We start from the raw sequence: 14,858 nt of genomic DNA on the forward strand, positions 1-14,858 counted from the left end.
AGAAGTGTCACAAGAGATTAGAAACACTGCAAAATATCTGACCAAAATTTCCAGATTGCCAAACAAGTGAATGGCGTCTTCATCAAGAGTGACAAAAAAAGCAACTCACTTCAATGTCTGACTTAAATTTTAACTACATCCACAAGCTTTTGTAAAATTTGGAGTAACTCAACAATCGGTTGCTTACCCTCTTTATATTTAATGAGAGAACTAGTTTTCAAAGTCGGACATTGCATGTTATGATTTTCAAGGGTGTAGATTTTAGTATGGACGCTATGACATGTTCCTACCAATATCCAGCGACAACAAAATTGTCCCTAAAAATTATTTTGATCAAAATTAAACGTCTGTTATCTGCCAGTATGTCCCCACCAATGCCAAAATCAAACCTACACCCTTGCCCTCTGGTAACAGCCAAATATACCACCTCCACAAACTTCATCCATTGTGAGGGTGAAAAGGGAGTTTAGAAAATGTTAGATTTCCACTGGGAGAGACCCACATCCCATCTGCATCTCCTGAAATGAAATTAGCAATATACAATATTGCAAAAACATCCAATTTAGTCAGAATAAACTTCACACCAAAACCAACTCAAAACAAATTTGAAGAAAGCAAATGTTTTAATTGGGACGGAGTAAAACGAATTAAAGAACTTTAGAGGACGCAGCAAACCTCATTATAGAGATTTACAGGCCCAGCAGAACCAAGCAACTGAGATCACATTACATTTCATCCCTAAAATTGTAATTGGTCAACTTTGTTCTTCTAAAAAGCGTCACATTGTGACACCATGGCAGTGGCGCTCAAATTCAACAGAAGATCCCTCCTGACACGTCTGACAAACGAGTGAGCTACAATTGTATAAGTGATGGGAATAAATCACTCAAGCAGAACAGTGATTGGGTCTAAGCAGATGAATTACATATTCAGAGAAAATAAAAGTAAGTTTACAGCACAAAGCTCAGAATTATTTTAACCAAAGGAATACATTGCTTTACAACATTTTTAAAAAATAAAATGGACAGCATTAAAACAAAGACCATTTTCTCTTAGGTGTATAACTCAAAAACAGGACTGCAGGGGTTATAGACTATAACCAATTACTGCATTTAAAATAAGGCATCACAAATATCCCCATAAATAGGCGAAAAAAAATGGAAGGTCAGGTAGAGAAGTAATACGCTTTCCTCTGCTGCATATTAACAGATATGACCTTGCATGCATTTTACACCAGACATCACTACTTTTAACTGTACATTTGTATATACACAGTTCTGAACTCGGTATAAAATGTGCATGATCAAGAATTTAAAAAAAAAAAAAAAAAAATAAAAAAAGATGCATAATTTTTCTTTCTCTCTGAAGCAGTCATCCTGCTCCTATGATCATACATCCTTTGGTTTTTAAAGAAAATAAAATTAAAAAAGACAGACACATAAATGGATAAATAGACACTAGTGTGCAATTTTTTTTAAAAAATAAACGCAAATCTTAACATGATGCAGCTCTAAATATACACTTGTATTATGGATGGAAAAATGCAAAGTAATGATTGAGATACATAAATCTGAACCCTGTAAAGATTGTTAAATAATACCAAGGCATTGTGAAAAGGCCCTGGAAGCCAGCCGTCCAAAAATAAAAAAAAACCAACCCTATTTCAAGCTGTGCCCCTTCTTTGCCAAATGTACACAGTGTGCATTTAGCACAGCATGTTCTTTACAAAGAGCAGATGAAGCGAGCAGCCTGGTGAATAACACTATTGCTGGTATAATACCGCACTGCCACATAATACAGAATACAATGTTTCAGATCCCTTGTAAGGAAGCAGCTGAACTCTAAACTAGCTGATCGTTTATGAGCTTTAAAAGGAATAGTTTACCTAAAAAAGAACATTTTGTTTTAATTTACTCACCCTAATGTTGTTCCAAACCATTTGCTTTCTTACTTTTCCATTCACTGTAATTTTTTTTTTTTTACTACCAAGCACAATATAATAAAAGTATCATAAAAGTGACTTGTGCACTACATTCCAAGTCTTCCTAAATCGTAAATAGCACTGTGAGATAAATTTAAACTGTCATAGACAGCATAAACTGTCATTTCCCCTTTTAAGTTCACAGAAATCTATCATGTCCTCAGAAGACTTAGCATAAAGCGCAGAAGTTGCATGAACCATTTTTTGGTACTCTTTAGGTCTATCAATATTTATCCTTATTGCAAGTTGTTTCATAGAAACTCTTGAGCTTCAACATAATAAGGACGAATACATTGTTTTTATTTTAAGTGAACTATTCCTTTAAAATTGTTTGTTAAATCTATAATAAATAGGTGATGATACAGGATGAAGGACACAGCTACTGTGTAGCTGAGACCAAGGCACACACATAACACATCAAGTTTAACAACTAAAATGATTTAGGAACACTGTCAGGAACATAAAGGATATACAGCTCTCTGGGGACGCACCAGTGGAAACCGGTTTGAGTGCAAATGTGCCCAATCTTAAATCAATCCAGTCCACACTGCTTTCGATTTGCTTAAAAAAAAAAAAAAAAAAAAGGAAAAAAAGAGCTGGCAATCACTACCAAAAAGAAAAATGAGAGAGGATTTGCTTAAAAACTTTGCTTGCTTTCTTTTTCTCCAATTATTTAAAAACAGATTTTGAATCCTGAGTTATTGTAATTTTTCATTACAAATTAACTGCTGCATTGCAATTGAGATTTGCATTAGAACTATTTTTCTCAGAAGAACAATGAACAACAGATGACAGTATCTTTGATACTGCACATGACAAACAATAATCAATAATTAAATATTTAATTTAGCACATTCAGCTTTTTTTCTTGTATGTTTTCATTACTTGACTCGAATTTAAGTCGATTTCTTTTTCTACATCTTAACCTAATTTTTTGGCATGAAGTTATGAAGTTTTATACTTTTTTCAGATGGGCTGTTCCGCAAGAGTCACACATCACTCGTCTCATTACGAAATTCTCCTCTCTGGTGCCTTTAGAACAGTACGCTCAGTTAGAGTTATGGAAACATCCCAGAGATAACGCGAATGAAACATCCTTGAATGCGAGTCCTGCCGCAGGCAGCAGTCTGCGCTGAGGGATGAGTGCAGTTGGGTTTGTCGTTCCTGTGTCATCCGCCCCCTTTCGTCTGTTTATTCATCTGTTTGTGTCCTGTGCACAGTGTGCGAAAGGATCAGGGGGAAGTGGAGGCGGATGCATGGAACTTCACAAATGCGATAGCCGCAAGCTCTTTGCAGAACTCCTCCAAAACAATGACCCCCTCAAGCAACGTCACGTGATCAACACTACAAGAAAAAAGATGAACCTCTTTGTCACAGAAAACCAGACAGTCAGCAAAGAAACCTCTCTGTTCAGGGTTAGGCTATATGATATATGATATATTGAATTTCCATATATATTAGGGCTGCACGATAAATCGCATGCGATTGTCAGGCGCGTAAATCACTGACAAGTACTACTAATCAAAGTACCGGCTTTACTGACTAACGCGCCTGTCAATCGCATGCGATTTATCGTGCAGCCCTAATATATAGTGAATCAAAAATATTAAAGGGGTCATCGGATGCCCATTTTCCACAAGTTCATATGATTCTTTAGAGTCTTAATGAAAAGTCTATAACATGCTTTGGTTAAAAATTCTTAATGGTAGTGAAAACAACACCCTTTTTACCTTGTCAAAATCAGCTCTGCAAAAATCATCCCATTCTGAGGGATTGTTCCTTTAAATGCAAATGAGCTCTGCTCACCCCACCCCTCTCTTCTTACTGTGGAGTGACGAGCTGCTCTGAGAGATTGTTTACTTTGTTTACTACACTATGTTCATTATTAAATCCAGCAACACAACACCTCAATCGCTCAATCAGAGATATTCTTGTCTAATTTACATCCCTGCTCCGCATCGAAAAAATGAAGGTCGGACTGTTATAGCTGATCTGATGTAAGACGCTCATGTCAATCAACTATCGTGGGAGCGGCCTCTGTCGGTGTGACGCCACACCGACAGGCATCTGAGAATCGCTCGATTCGAAAAAGGGGATTATTTTTACAGATTAATTAAAAACCACTGAATGGATTTTTAGCATTATAGGGCAGATTTGTACATACACTGCCAACACACATTAATGTTCAAACAACATGTAAAAGTAAAGTTTGCATCCGATGACCCCTTTAAGAAACATTAACACTGTTTTACGCATTTGTGTTTGAAAATTGCATCTTTGTTCTTGATTTTGGTGCAAATACACATACGTGCATCTCAGCCTTACCTCATCCCCTCTGGCTCTAGTCCCAGAAGTCTCTTCCTCACCAGCAGGAGTTTAGGGGTGAAATCAGGGATGCGGTGAGTTCTCAACATCAGATCGCCAACCACCTGAACAAAGCATTCATATAAACAGTCTATGAGGGGTCTAAATTAAAAACTCTAAATTAATCCTGTCAGAGTTTGTTTCATTGAAACAATCTAACAACAATCTAATAGGTTTATCAAAGAATAGTCAATAATTACATAATGCTGTATGATTAACATACACCTATAAAGGGCAGGTTTGCACCTTGAAAACTGCTAGGATCATTTTGATTGGCACGAATTGTGTTTACAGTAGTGATTTAGCATGGGGAACAGCAGACATACCCTGACGATGACTGAGAAGAGAGACCTGCAGCCTGGCGCCAGGTTAATGTATGGATCCAGCAGATACTCGTGAAGATGAGCATGAGGCAGCAGAGACAGTTTAGACAACACAGACGTCACCTGCAGATTAACATCATACGGCTAGATGGAGATAGAGAAACCAAGAGAGACATCAGCAGGGCATTCAACACTGACTTTAGGATTGCTTAAACAAAAATAGAATGTATAATCTATCATATTGGAGACATTTTAGCTGTCTCACATATCAGTAAACATCTTAAGTTCACATACCTGATCAAGGATTCGCCCCATTCTGTCAAACAAGACTTTGAGGAAGTGTCCCTCGAAAAAAGGACTGTCCAGATTACACTTCTCAAAGGGTTTTGGACTACTACGCCAGTCCCACCTCTGACAAACTCCACAATAGTCTCGAAACTGTCAAGATACAACCATAAATGATAATAATCAAAATTAAACGCAATCTATCCATCCATCCATCTATCAAAAATAAAATGAGACCTTCACCGCAAACTACTTATGTGATTAGGAAATTACATCACAATAAATTCACAATGATTTATGCAACACTACAATAATTACTTTATAATCATGCCCTTGGTTGCCAAACAGATAAAATCACTCCATTGTTTGTGACAATGTTAGTAAGTTGCAATGCATGCTCAAATAAACAAAAATTTTTATAGCACCATAATTTATTTGTATTCTTTCACTTTTTATAATAAATCTCATAATAACTGTAAGCACACTTTTATTTGGCAATTATTTTATGCAGGTAGGTCTGTAAACCCTAATCCCATGAATGAATAAACTAAATATATTCAAAATAATCAAAAATTTAAATAAAAATTTGAATAATAAAATCATAATATTATATAAAAATACTGTATTAGTAACACCAGAGTGCTACTTCAAGAGTATTTGAATATTCATAAGCACAAATGATTTTATATTTACTTCTTATTATCTTTATCTCATATGTTCTTGTATAATTACATAATTATTACACTGTATGACAGCTAACATTCGTAAAGCACTGGTGAACTAAAGCAATGGAATATATTGAATATTCACCATATGTTTTTGTTATTTTATTTATTTCTCACCTGTCTGTGTGCATCTCTCAAGTAGGTGTCATAGCCTGTGCCCTCAACCTGATAGGATGATTTTGCCTCATCAGGCACCAAACACAGGAAACTAAAGGGAAAGCACACCAAATGATTAACCTAGGAAGTTATCTTGTCACAAAATGATAAATCTGTCAGATGTGATGTTAAAGGTGTCCTGCAGTACCTGTTAACTATTTTGTGAACCTCCGTCTTCCCATCAGGCTTTGTGTGTTCTGTGCTTGGTGGCGGAGAGCAGCTTAACCAATCGGGGCTGGAGAGTCTGTTATCAGGGGAAAGATCTGAGAACAACGGGTCTTCTTCCAGATCTCTGGGGCAACAGTACAAAACAACATAATTAGATAATTACATGCATACTGTATCTCACAGATATATCTGCTTTGATCTCTGAAGATACACAAGAGATGAAATAAGCACAAAAATCATGTAAACTATAGTATAAAGCACCACTACAGCAAAATTATTATACCACCATAATATAGTTCTAACAATACGGTTTCATTTATATTATAAACAGGGACAATGGATTCATGTCTGGTAGATTTTTGATAAATCAGACCCATTTTTGGCTTGTGACCTACATTATCTGGAAGAATTGTTTATTTAGATTATTATTACTAATAAATGCAACTGCTTCTTGAACCTTGTCTTTTAAAATGTCGTTACCAGCACAACAGCTGAATCAGTATGAATGTACTATTGTTTGTTTGTTCGTTTCTCAAAGACATGAAATGGTGTTGTATTAGACGTTCATTTAAATGTGAAGTGTGTAATTTGACTGTTGTCAAACAAGTTTTCCCGAACACTCTTCCAGTTTGCCAATAATTTCCAAACAGATATTTCCATTTTAAATTCAATGCATTGGTCGTGATAATGTTGGTACATTACAATGCATGCTCAAACAAACAGAGCATTGTCCTACAATGTCACAGAGACTCTGTGTTAAACTTTTCAGGGGAAGTCACCCTACAAACGGCTCAAATTATAACTTATATTAAGATTAAAAAGTCTTTACATATAAAAACAAATTATACACTTCACCTTTAATTGATGTCTCTAAATCCCTTCACAAACAGTATCAGTATACAATATCCAACCAAAACACATTTTAAAAGTAGCACTTTAGTTGACTTGCAGTTAAGTTTTATTCAATCAGAAATTGCAGTGCATCTCGAGACACATAGATCAGAACGTTCCGGAAGTTTAGCAGCAGTGGAGACAGCAGCTCTTACACGGCATCATGCGGTTGGCCATTCTCCATGTGTTCACGCTCCTCTCGTTCCTCTGGCTGCTTGTTCTCTGTGTAGTTGCGTTCTTCCAAACAGCGCAGCACCAGATTCTGCAGTATGTGCTGACATGGTTTCTGCAGTAGATGCTCAAACAGCCGTAGAGTCATGATGCTTATCTAGAACCACACACAGAACCAGAAATTCATGAATATAAAAACATTAAAACTGCTCCAAAAAATCTATGATGAGTCTGTGACTTATTTTACAGAAATTTATATCTACAAATTTATATTGAGATATTTATATTCACTATAGAATTTAGTATTTCAAGCCACTTTGCAAGATTTTAATACTTTCCATCATTTTTGCAGGTCTAGAAATCAACATTCTGAAAATAAGTAAATGAATACCCTGGTAAAAAAAAAAAAAAAAAAAAAGTAATAGAGTTAAAATGCATTTATTTTATACTAAATAAAGTTAAAGTCTACTGACATATTTACTGACATCGCTCGAGACTTACTGATATAAAAATTGTAACGAAACTTTATTTGGAGTACTACTTGTACACAATGCATATTTCTTAATATTAAGCCTAAAATATGTTTTAATGCCACTATTGATGAGGATTGGATGATCTTTAAATAATATCGACCTTTAAATACAAAATATTTAAAGTTTACCTAAAGTATACTTGCAATAGTTACACTTTAGCACAATTAAATATACTTAAGTATATCTTTAGTTGGACTTCAGCACTGCTTCTGCACAATTAAAGTGCATTAAGTACAAAATGCATTGTTCCAATTGAGCAGACTTTAATATACCAGTTTAATATACTAAAAGTACAATTGCAGGGTGTTTTTTATTAAGTACATAATATGTAAAAGTATTATTTCACTAGAGTAAATTGTTAAATGATTAAGGAAAATAATAAATAGATAAATAAAAATGAATTAATAAATAAATAACCAAAGCTATAATATATATATATATAGATAGATAGATAGATAGATATATATATATATATATACACTGCCGTTCAAAAGTTTGGGATCAGTAAGACTTGTAATGTTTTTTAAAGAAGTCTTTTATGCTCATCAAGTCTGCATTTATTTAATCAAAAATACAGAAGAAAAAACTGTAATATTCCAAAATGTTATTACAATATAAAATAATGGTTTCTATTTTAACATACATTAAAATATAATTTATTCCTGTGATGCAAAGCTGAATTTTCAGCATCATTACTCAGGTCTTAAGTGTCACATGATCCTTCAGAAATCATTCTAATATGCTGATTTATTATTAGAATTATCAATATTGGCAACAGTTGTGCGGCCAAATATTTTTTTGGAACGTGTGATACTTTTTTAGGGTTCTTTGATGAATAAAATGTTAAAAAGAAAAGCATTTATTAAAAATATAGATCTTTTCAAAAAAATATAAATCTTTGCTATAACTTATCCATTTAACACATCCTTTCTAAATAAAAGTATTAATTTCTTTCAAAAAAAAAAAAAGAAAGAATAAAAATGTACTGACCCCAAACTTTTGAACGGTAGTGTGTATATATATATTTTTTTAGGTTCAAGTGTTTTACAGAACTGAAAGCATGCAGAGTACGACTCTTTCTACAGCAGTGCCATCTGCATTCAAAAACCAAACTTAGAATCGACTGGAGAGAAAATCGCGATGCATTCGGAAAAATCTCACCACCGATGCAGAATCATTCGCAATGCATCGATTTATTTTCCCAGCCTGAGTTCACAAGTCCTTTTATCTAGATCATCTTATCAAAGGAGGATAAAATACATTGCTAATGCAGTCATGGCAGCCGAGCAGTTACCTCATCTGACAAGTGGTCACAATGTTCTATAAGTCTGTGTCTCAGGGGATGCTGGTTAATGCCGGCAAGTGTCTCTGGCCCCGTTTCCTCTCCCAACAAGAAGTAAACGGTTTCCTGAAGCAGGGCCTCTGATGTCACCTGTCTGATGATCCTGTTTAACAGTGCTGTTGAAGTCAGAATACCAACCTCTGACCTAGAATAAAGCAAAAATGAGAAAGAACGTGCAAGCATGTGAGAAAGAAAACCTTTTTTACTTTTCAATGCAACTGCAAAGTATGTGAGACTGGCAAACAAACCCAAGATAGCTTATATAACTTACGTTTGCATTAGCTGAGGCTCCATTACGGCAACAAAGAACCGCTCTCTCACAGCTCGGGCCAGAACTGCAGCAGCCGTCTAACGTTACAGAAAAGCAAAACACAAACAAGTTACAGAACAAACATCTCAATGTGTGAATCGGCCTCCTTTGTTAAAACCCATCTGATTTATAAATATGACAGACTACGTTCCTGCCATTCGTAGACAGATTGAGGATTTATATTGAGCATGACTCAATATTTACTCATCTTCTCATTTTTTATTTTTATTTTTTTACCTTCTGTGCCTCTTTGATGAGCTGATCACAATAGTCCAGCCATGATAGGAAAGAAATAAGTGCACGTTTGCCCGCAAAAGCAGCAGCATCTTCTTTTAGATTATACACATCCAACCTACAAATACACATTCAAAACAGTTATAATATAGTGAAAATTGTTATATATTTGTGATAAGTTCGCTGCCATTAAAAATGAATCATCATCATAAATATTGCAATGATCTAAATGCATTAAGCGATATGACATCTACTTTAATACAGTTTTTAAATTTAAATTAAATGTAAAAAAATATAGAAATTATGCATAAAATTATGCATTTTACATTTAATTAAAATATATATATTTTACTTCTTGCATTTTGAATCTAACAGGCAAGAATAGCTGTTTGTTCATATAAATATATAATAGTTAAATAACAACAACAACAACAATTATTTTAAAAAAAATTATAATTAATAGTAGTAATTAATATTTATAAATACATATACATTTATGAATATAAATTATTTTTTAAAAATCCATTCATTTTAATATTGCTTCTAAAACTCAAAAGTTTCAGCAATATAACATAGGCACTAAATTAGATGTCATGTACCCCCAGTTTACGGACTCCACAGTTTCGATGTCAAGAGGGTCCATGGACTGAGGAAGGGCCCGGTAGAACTGTGCCAGCCGGTCTGTAAGAAGCTGACTGAGTTCGGTGTTCTCTGTGAGGCATTTGGCTGCAGCTGGCTCAGGCAAACTGACTATCAGCATCAGACCCTCACATGCCTTCACCACAATACGTCCATCCTAAGAAAGACACCAGATCAGCTAACACGCACAGAATCAAATTTATTCATCAGGATGGCTTGTCTTGGGTCAGAGACTGAGAGGCGCACTTACTGGACTCTTAGTGAGGTTAAGAAGAGAGCTGACTAGGTTGTAATTGTCGCTGTTTGGCAGTGTAGTGTGGACGGAGGACGGACTAGCTTCCCCTGGGCTGGTGGCTTGACTAGCAGCTTCTTTCAGTGCAGATTTAACCAGACTGGGATTTTGGTTTTGATTCTGCCCCGTATCTGGAGAAGATGGATCCTCTTTCACCAAATCAGCTCCACCGTCTTTAGCGCCCTCTAACTTTTTATTCTTATTCTGCAGAAACACATGGAGACATGCCAATGGGAGATACAGCCACTGTGCCATAATACATGCTGCCTATACAAGCAGATCCCATATATCTTAATCACTCACTTCCAGGAAGAAGTTGACAAGGTAAGGGTCCTGCTTAAGTTTGGCACAGACAGTACACAGAAACTGGATCTCTTCATTCTCTGTAGGCGCAGCCAGAACCTCGCCGCACAAGCGGACCAGTTTCTGAGAAAACATCATCAGATACATCATGCATGGTTGCTTAAATATTTGAGACATTTTTTTTTTTACATTTAAAATGCAAAGAGAGTTTAAAACTGTAATTATGATCACCTGTACAGGTCTGTGCACATTGATGTGAGGCAGGAGAGGTTGGCGAATTCGACCCAACAGCTTGGTGTAGAAACTCAGAACCTGCTGTTTCATCCCAGGAGGGCACTAGGGAGCAAACACGAGAAAAAAAAAACTGAATAAAAAAAAATAATTCTTGATTTACAGATGTAAACTTTGAGCTTAAGCTACTAAAATCAAAGATTCACAGGTATTACGACAACATTTATTTAATTTGCACTACTGGAGTCAGTAAGATTGTTAATGTCATTGAAAGAAGTGTCTTTTGCTCACCAAAACTGTATTTATTCAATCAAAAACACAGTAAAAACAGTCATATTGTGAAATACTATTACAATTTAAAATAACTGTTTTCTATTTAACTTGTAATTTATTCCTGTGATGGAAAGCTGAAGTTTCAGTATCATTACTCCAGTCTTCAGTGTCACAAGATCCTTCAGAAATCAGTCTGATATGCTGATTTGCTACTCAAGAAACATTTCTTATCATTATCAATGTTGAAAACAGCTTTATTGCAGCTTTATTTACATTGATACATTGATATATGATATATTTTTCAAGATTCTTTGAATAGAAAGTAACATTATAATTTAATGCATCCTTGTTAATAAAAGTATTATTTCTTTAAAAAGAATAAACAGATAGCAGGTGATGCTTGCAGATTTTTGCAAAAGCTAGAAATGAAAATTATCGCACATGCAGAAGGGTTAAAATGAGTCTTTTCATATCATTTTTAATTGCAAATGTGAGCAAAACTTTATACTACAATACAAATTAAAGTAATTACATATTATTTGAATAATAAAGTATCTCTACATTATAGAATTTCTTGTTGCATTTACGTAAATATATAGAAAAAATTAGGCCACTGAATGGTTAACAGCAACCAAACAACATAATATCTTCTAGTATTACTATAGAAAGTACACTCACATATGTGTGCATTTACCAACATTTTACAAAAGCTTTGAACACAGCTCTCCAAATCAGCATTTAGAGTTAGAATTATACATTTTATAACAATTTGAACCCAAATACTATATTACAGGTATTATTTAAGGTTAAAACAAAAGGGCTAATCAACAGTTAACTCACCCAATACCACAGGACTGCATTGATACCCATTTAGATTATTAAAATAAATAATGAGCTACAATATTACAGTTGTACATAAAGCCTGATTCACTTTCTCTTTCAATATCCACCTTATTCTTTAAAGCGGAAGTAAGCCTATTGGTGAGATTTCTGGTTCATTAGCTGCAACAGGGAAATAAAGAGAAGAATAACAACGTGCAGTAAATGGTAAAACTGTTCAGACTACAAACCAGTGTGCTTATAATTAAGATAACACATTAAAATAATATGGTAAGACACACCAATCTGCAATATCAAGCAGCAAAACGAGCTGTTTTGAACAACTAAAAATAGCTGGATGCGGATGAGACGGGAAGTCAGACCCATAAAATTTACAAATGGCCACGCCCATTCTTACGGGAAGAAAAAGGGGGATAAATCCTCTTAATAGCAATAACATCCAGTGTGAAGGTCTGTTAAATCGGATTAGGATGCTACACATTCTGTTTTACACAGCCAGCAGCTATTTTCCTAGTGAATCAAAGCAACTGACAGTCTCTCTTACTAAACATGACTCACAGTAAATGAGTAAGTCTCTACTGGCCATGCAATTTAGAAAACCCAGTGAGCTGCCCGCATAGGTAGCAATATTAAGCATTATAGGAACGTAAGCGACACAAAGGCTGTTTCAAAAGTTAGGCATGATTATGCTAATGGAAAACTCCACTGAAACCTCAGAATTGATCACTTATGTGGTTTAAATTAATTTCATTTAAGATGCTGCATAAGAAGGTTTCAAATCAGAGCCTTCTTTTAAACAAAAGCAATCAGATGACATTCCTAATGTTTACAAGTCTGCCACTGATAGAAACCAGCACTAATACTACGTAGAACACTCACATCTGCTTTGCCCAGGGTATAGAGCGTCTCCAGGATCTTGTGGTGGAGAAGATACTCCATACAGGGTCCTGTCTCTCCTGACTCTCTCTCCCTCTCCTCCTGGGTCAGAATATCCAGCATCTGCTCCAGGTGGGAGGGAATGTTGGTGTCGGTCACTGGGGCTTTGTCATCTACAAAAACATGAACAGATGGTGACATATGGTTCTTAGGCAAAAAAGCACAATAAGTGAGACTGACTTTCACTGCATCTCTTACCTGAGGTTTCTATGTAATAATGTGTGATGGCCTTCCAATGATAGACAAAGTCCTCTTGCAATGGCAGTGATGGCGCAAGCTGAATAACAAAACATAATCACAAACAATAAATGCCTAATATATACATATTTTACAGCAACAATGGATGTATGTGCAAAAGATGTGGACATTTATGTCTGAAGCTTGCTGCATTTAATTTACTTTTTTTTTTTTTAATGAATAAATAATCAAGTGTACTGCAAACAAATGCTGCTTTTCTCCAAATAACTTTTATAGAACTTTTTGTCAGTTACTTTTAACTGTGTTTTGGTGACTATGGTAGCTGTATTAAGTAATTTTGCCTCAATTTCACACAGGTGTCCTATAAATTATGAACATGATTCACTAACAACAAAGTGACAATACATTTATCTTTATTTTGAACAGTGTATCTATTATTTTGAAACTAACAATCTCCTTTTTGAAAAACAGTATTTGAGCAATCTATCTTTAAAGTAAATGCCAACTGTGTTTTTAACATCTAATGTAATAACATTCACACAACTGTGTGTGTAAAACGCTTTTTGGGACACTGTGTATGTGCATTAATACAATACACTATTTTTGTTTTGCCGGGTACGAACATAAATATATGTAAATATGTGCATTTAAATGTTAGCACGTTACGTAATGTAAAAATAATCGTACATTTGTACGCGTGTCATAGTAACAGCTGTTTTGTTTACGTCCTGCAAATGAGCTGCTAGCATGCTAACTGGCTAACGCGGATTCATTTAATGTACATTTTACATTATACAGCCAATATATTTTACAAAATGTGATAAATATCACTGTAAATTGATTAGAATCCCAAAAGGTTTGCGTACATGCAGACTTTTAGCCAAAACCAACATAGAATTGCGCAAGATTTAGCACGGCTGCTAAAATACACAAGCAAACAAAGGCTTAATATGTCCCGACCAATCATAAAAACACAATAAACGACAACCAAGAGGACACACGCCTTTAAACACACGTGAGGAGACAGTTAAAACCGTTTTAGAGGTTTTGTCTGTCATCTGTTGTTTATTACATAAGCTGTTAGCTCATGGCTAACAGGCCTTCAGCACATCAACACTAAGCGACTCTCACTTTTCCATTTCTCATTTTCCTAATCACACAGTCATTTCAATATGGTCAGACGTAGTTTTATAAGCTCTCACCGCCTCGACAGCGTGCTGTAGGATGGAGGTGAATTTGGAGAACATGTTGTTTTTGGACAGGAGGAGTTTTGCTCGGGAGATCTCCTCTCTCTTCCCTCTGCTCCTTCTGCGGTTATCCAGATTGAACACTTACACTAAAACACAATACATGTATACCGATAGCGTGCTAGTGTGTATTTACATGTCAACACACACTCTAACGCAGGTTAAGAAAACACGTACTGCTACACTGGGAGAATAATGCGGGTTTGTCTTTTTAAGGCCACGGTGGCACTTTCATTGCGCTCGAACAAACACTGGGATCACTGATCATATCTGCCAAAGCGCATCAGGCTCCCGGCAAAAGTACAAAATAATAGATAAAAATTAAAATAATAATAATAATAATAATAATAATAATAATAAGCCGATATTAAATTGCATGCTATACTATTGTTATGCAATTTTTACATTTTAGAGAA

The 14,858-nt window shown here is 35.2% G+C and overlaps 1 protein-coding gene across 1 annotated transcript; it reads right to left on the reverse strand.

The window, feature by feature from the left end:
* Positions 1-2,548: 2,548 nt before the first annotated feature.
* Positions 2,549-14,722, reverse strand: fhip2a (FHF complex subunit HOOK interacting protein 2). The gene is made up of 17 exons (XM_051125844.1): positions 14,398-14,722; positions 13,196-13,274; positions 12,941-13,110; positions 10,949-11,053; positions 10,718-10,840; positions 10,373-10,618; positions 10,083-10,279; positions 9,487-9,601; positions 9,211-9,287; positions 8,892-9,084; positions 7,049-7,221; positions 5,983-6,126; positions 5,796-5,886; positions 4,963-5,106; positions 4,672-4,812; positions 4,307-4,410; positions 2,549-3,325 (listed from the first exon to the last, which is right to left on the reverse strand). Exons 1-17 carry the CDS (start codon positions 14,440-14,442, stop codon positions 3,214-3,216), a joined length of 2,259 nt encoding a protein of 752 aa, XP_050981801.1. The 5' UTR covers positions 14,443-14,722; the 3' UTR covers positions 2,549-3,213.
* Positions 14,723-14,858: the final 136 nt, after the last annotated feature.

This window comes from Labeo rohita, chromosome 13 (assembly GCF_022985175.1).
Source record: "Labeo rohita strain BAU-BD-2019 chromosome 13, IGBB_LRoh.1.0, whole genome shotgun sequence".
NCBI lineage: Eukaryota > Metazoa > Chordata > Actinopteri > Cypriniformes > Cyprinidae > Labeo > Labeo rohita.

Coding starts and splice junctions, on each gene's coding strand:
- fhip2a (XM_051125844.1), bottom strand. CDS start 14,442: ATGTTCTCCAAATTCACCTCCATCCTACAGCACGCTGTCGAGGCG. Junction 11,054..12,940: donor ATACCCTGGGCAAAGCAGAT/GTGAGTGTTCTA, acceptor TTTGCTCCCTAG/TGCCCTCCTGGGATGAAACA. Junction 9,288..9,486: donor TCATCAAAGAGGCACAGAAG/GTAAAAAAATAA, acceptor CTGTAACGTTAG/ACGGCTGCTGCAGTTCTGGC.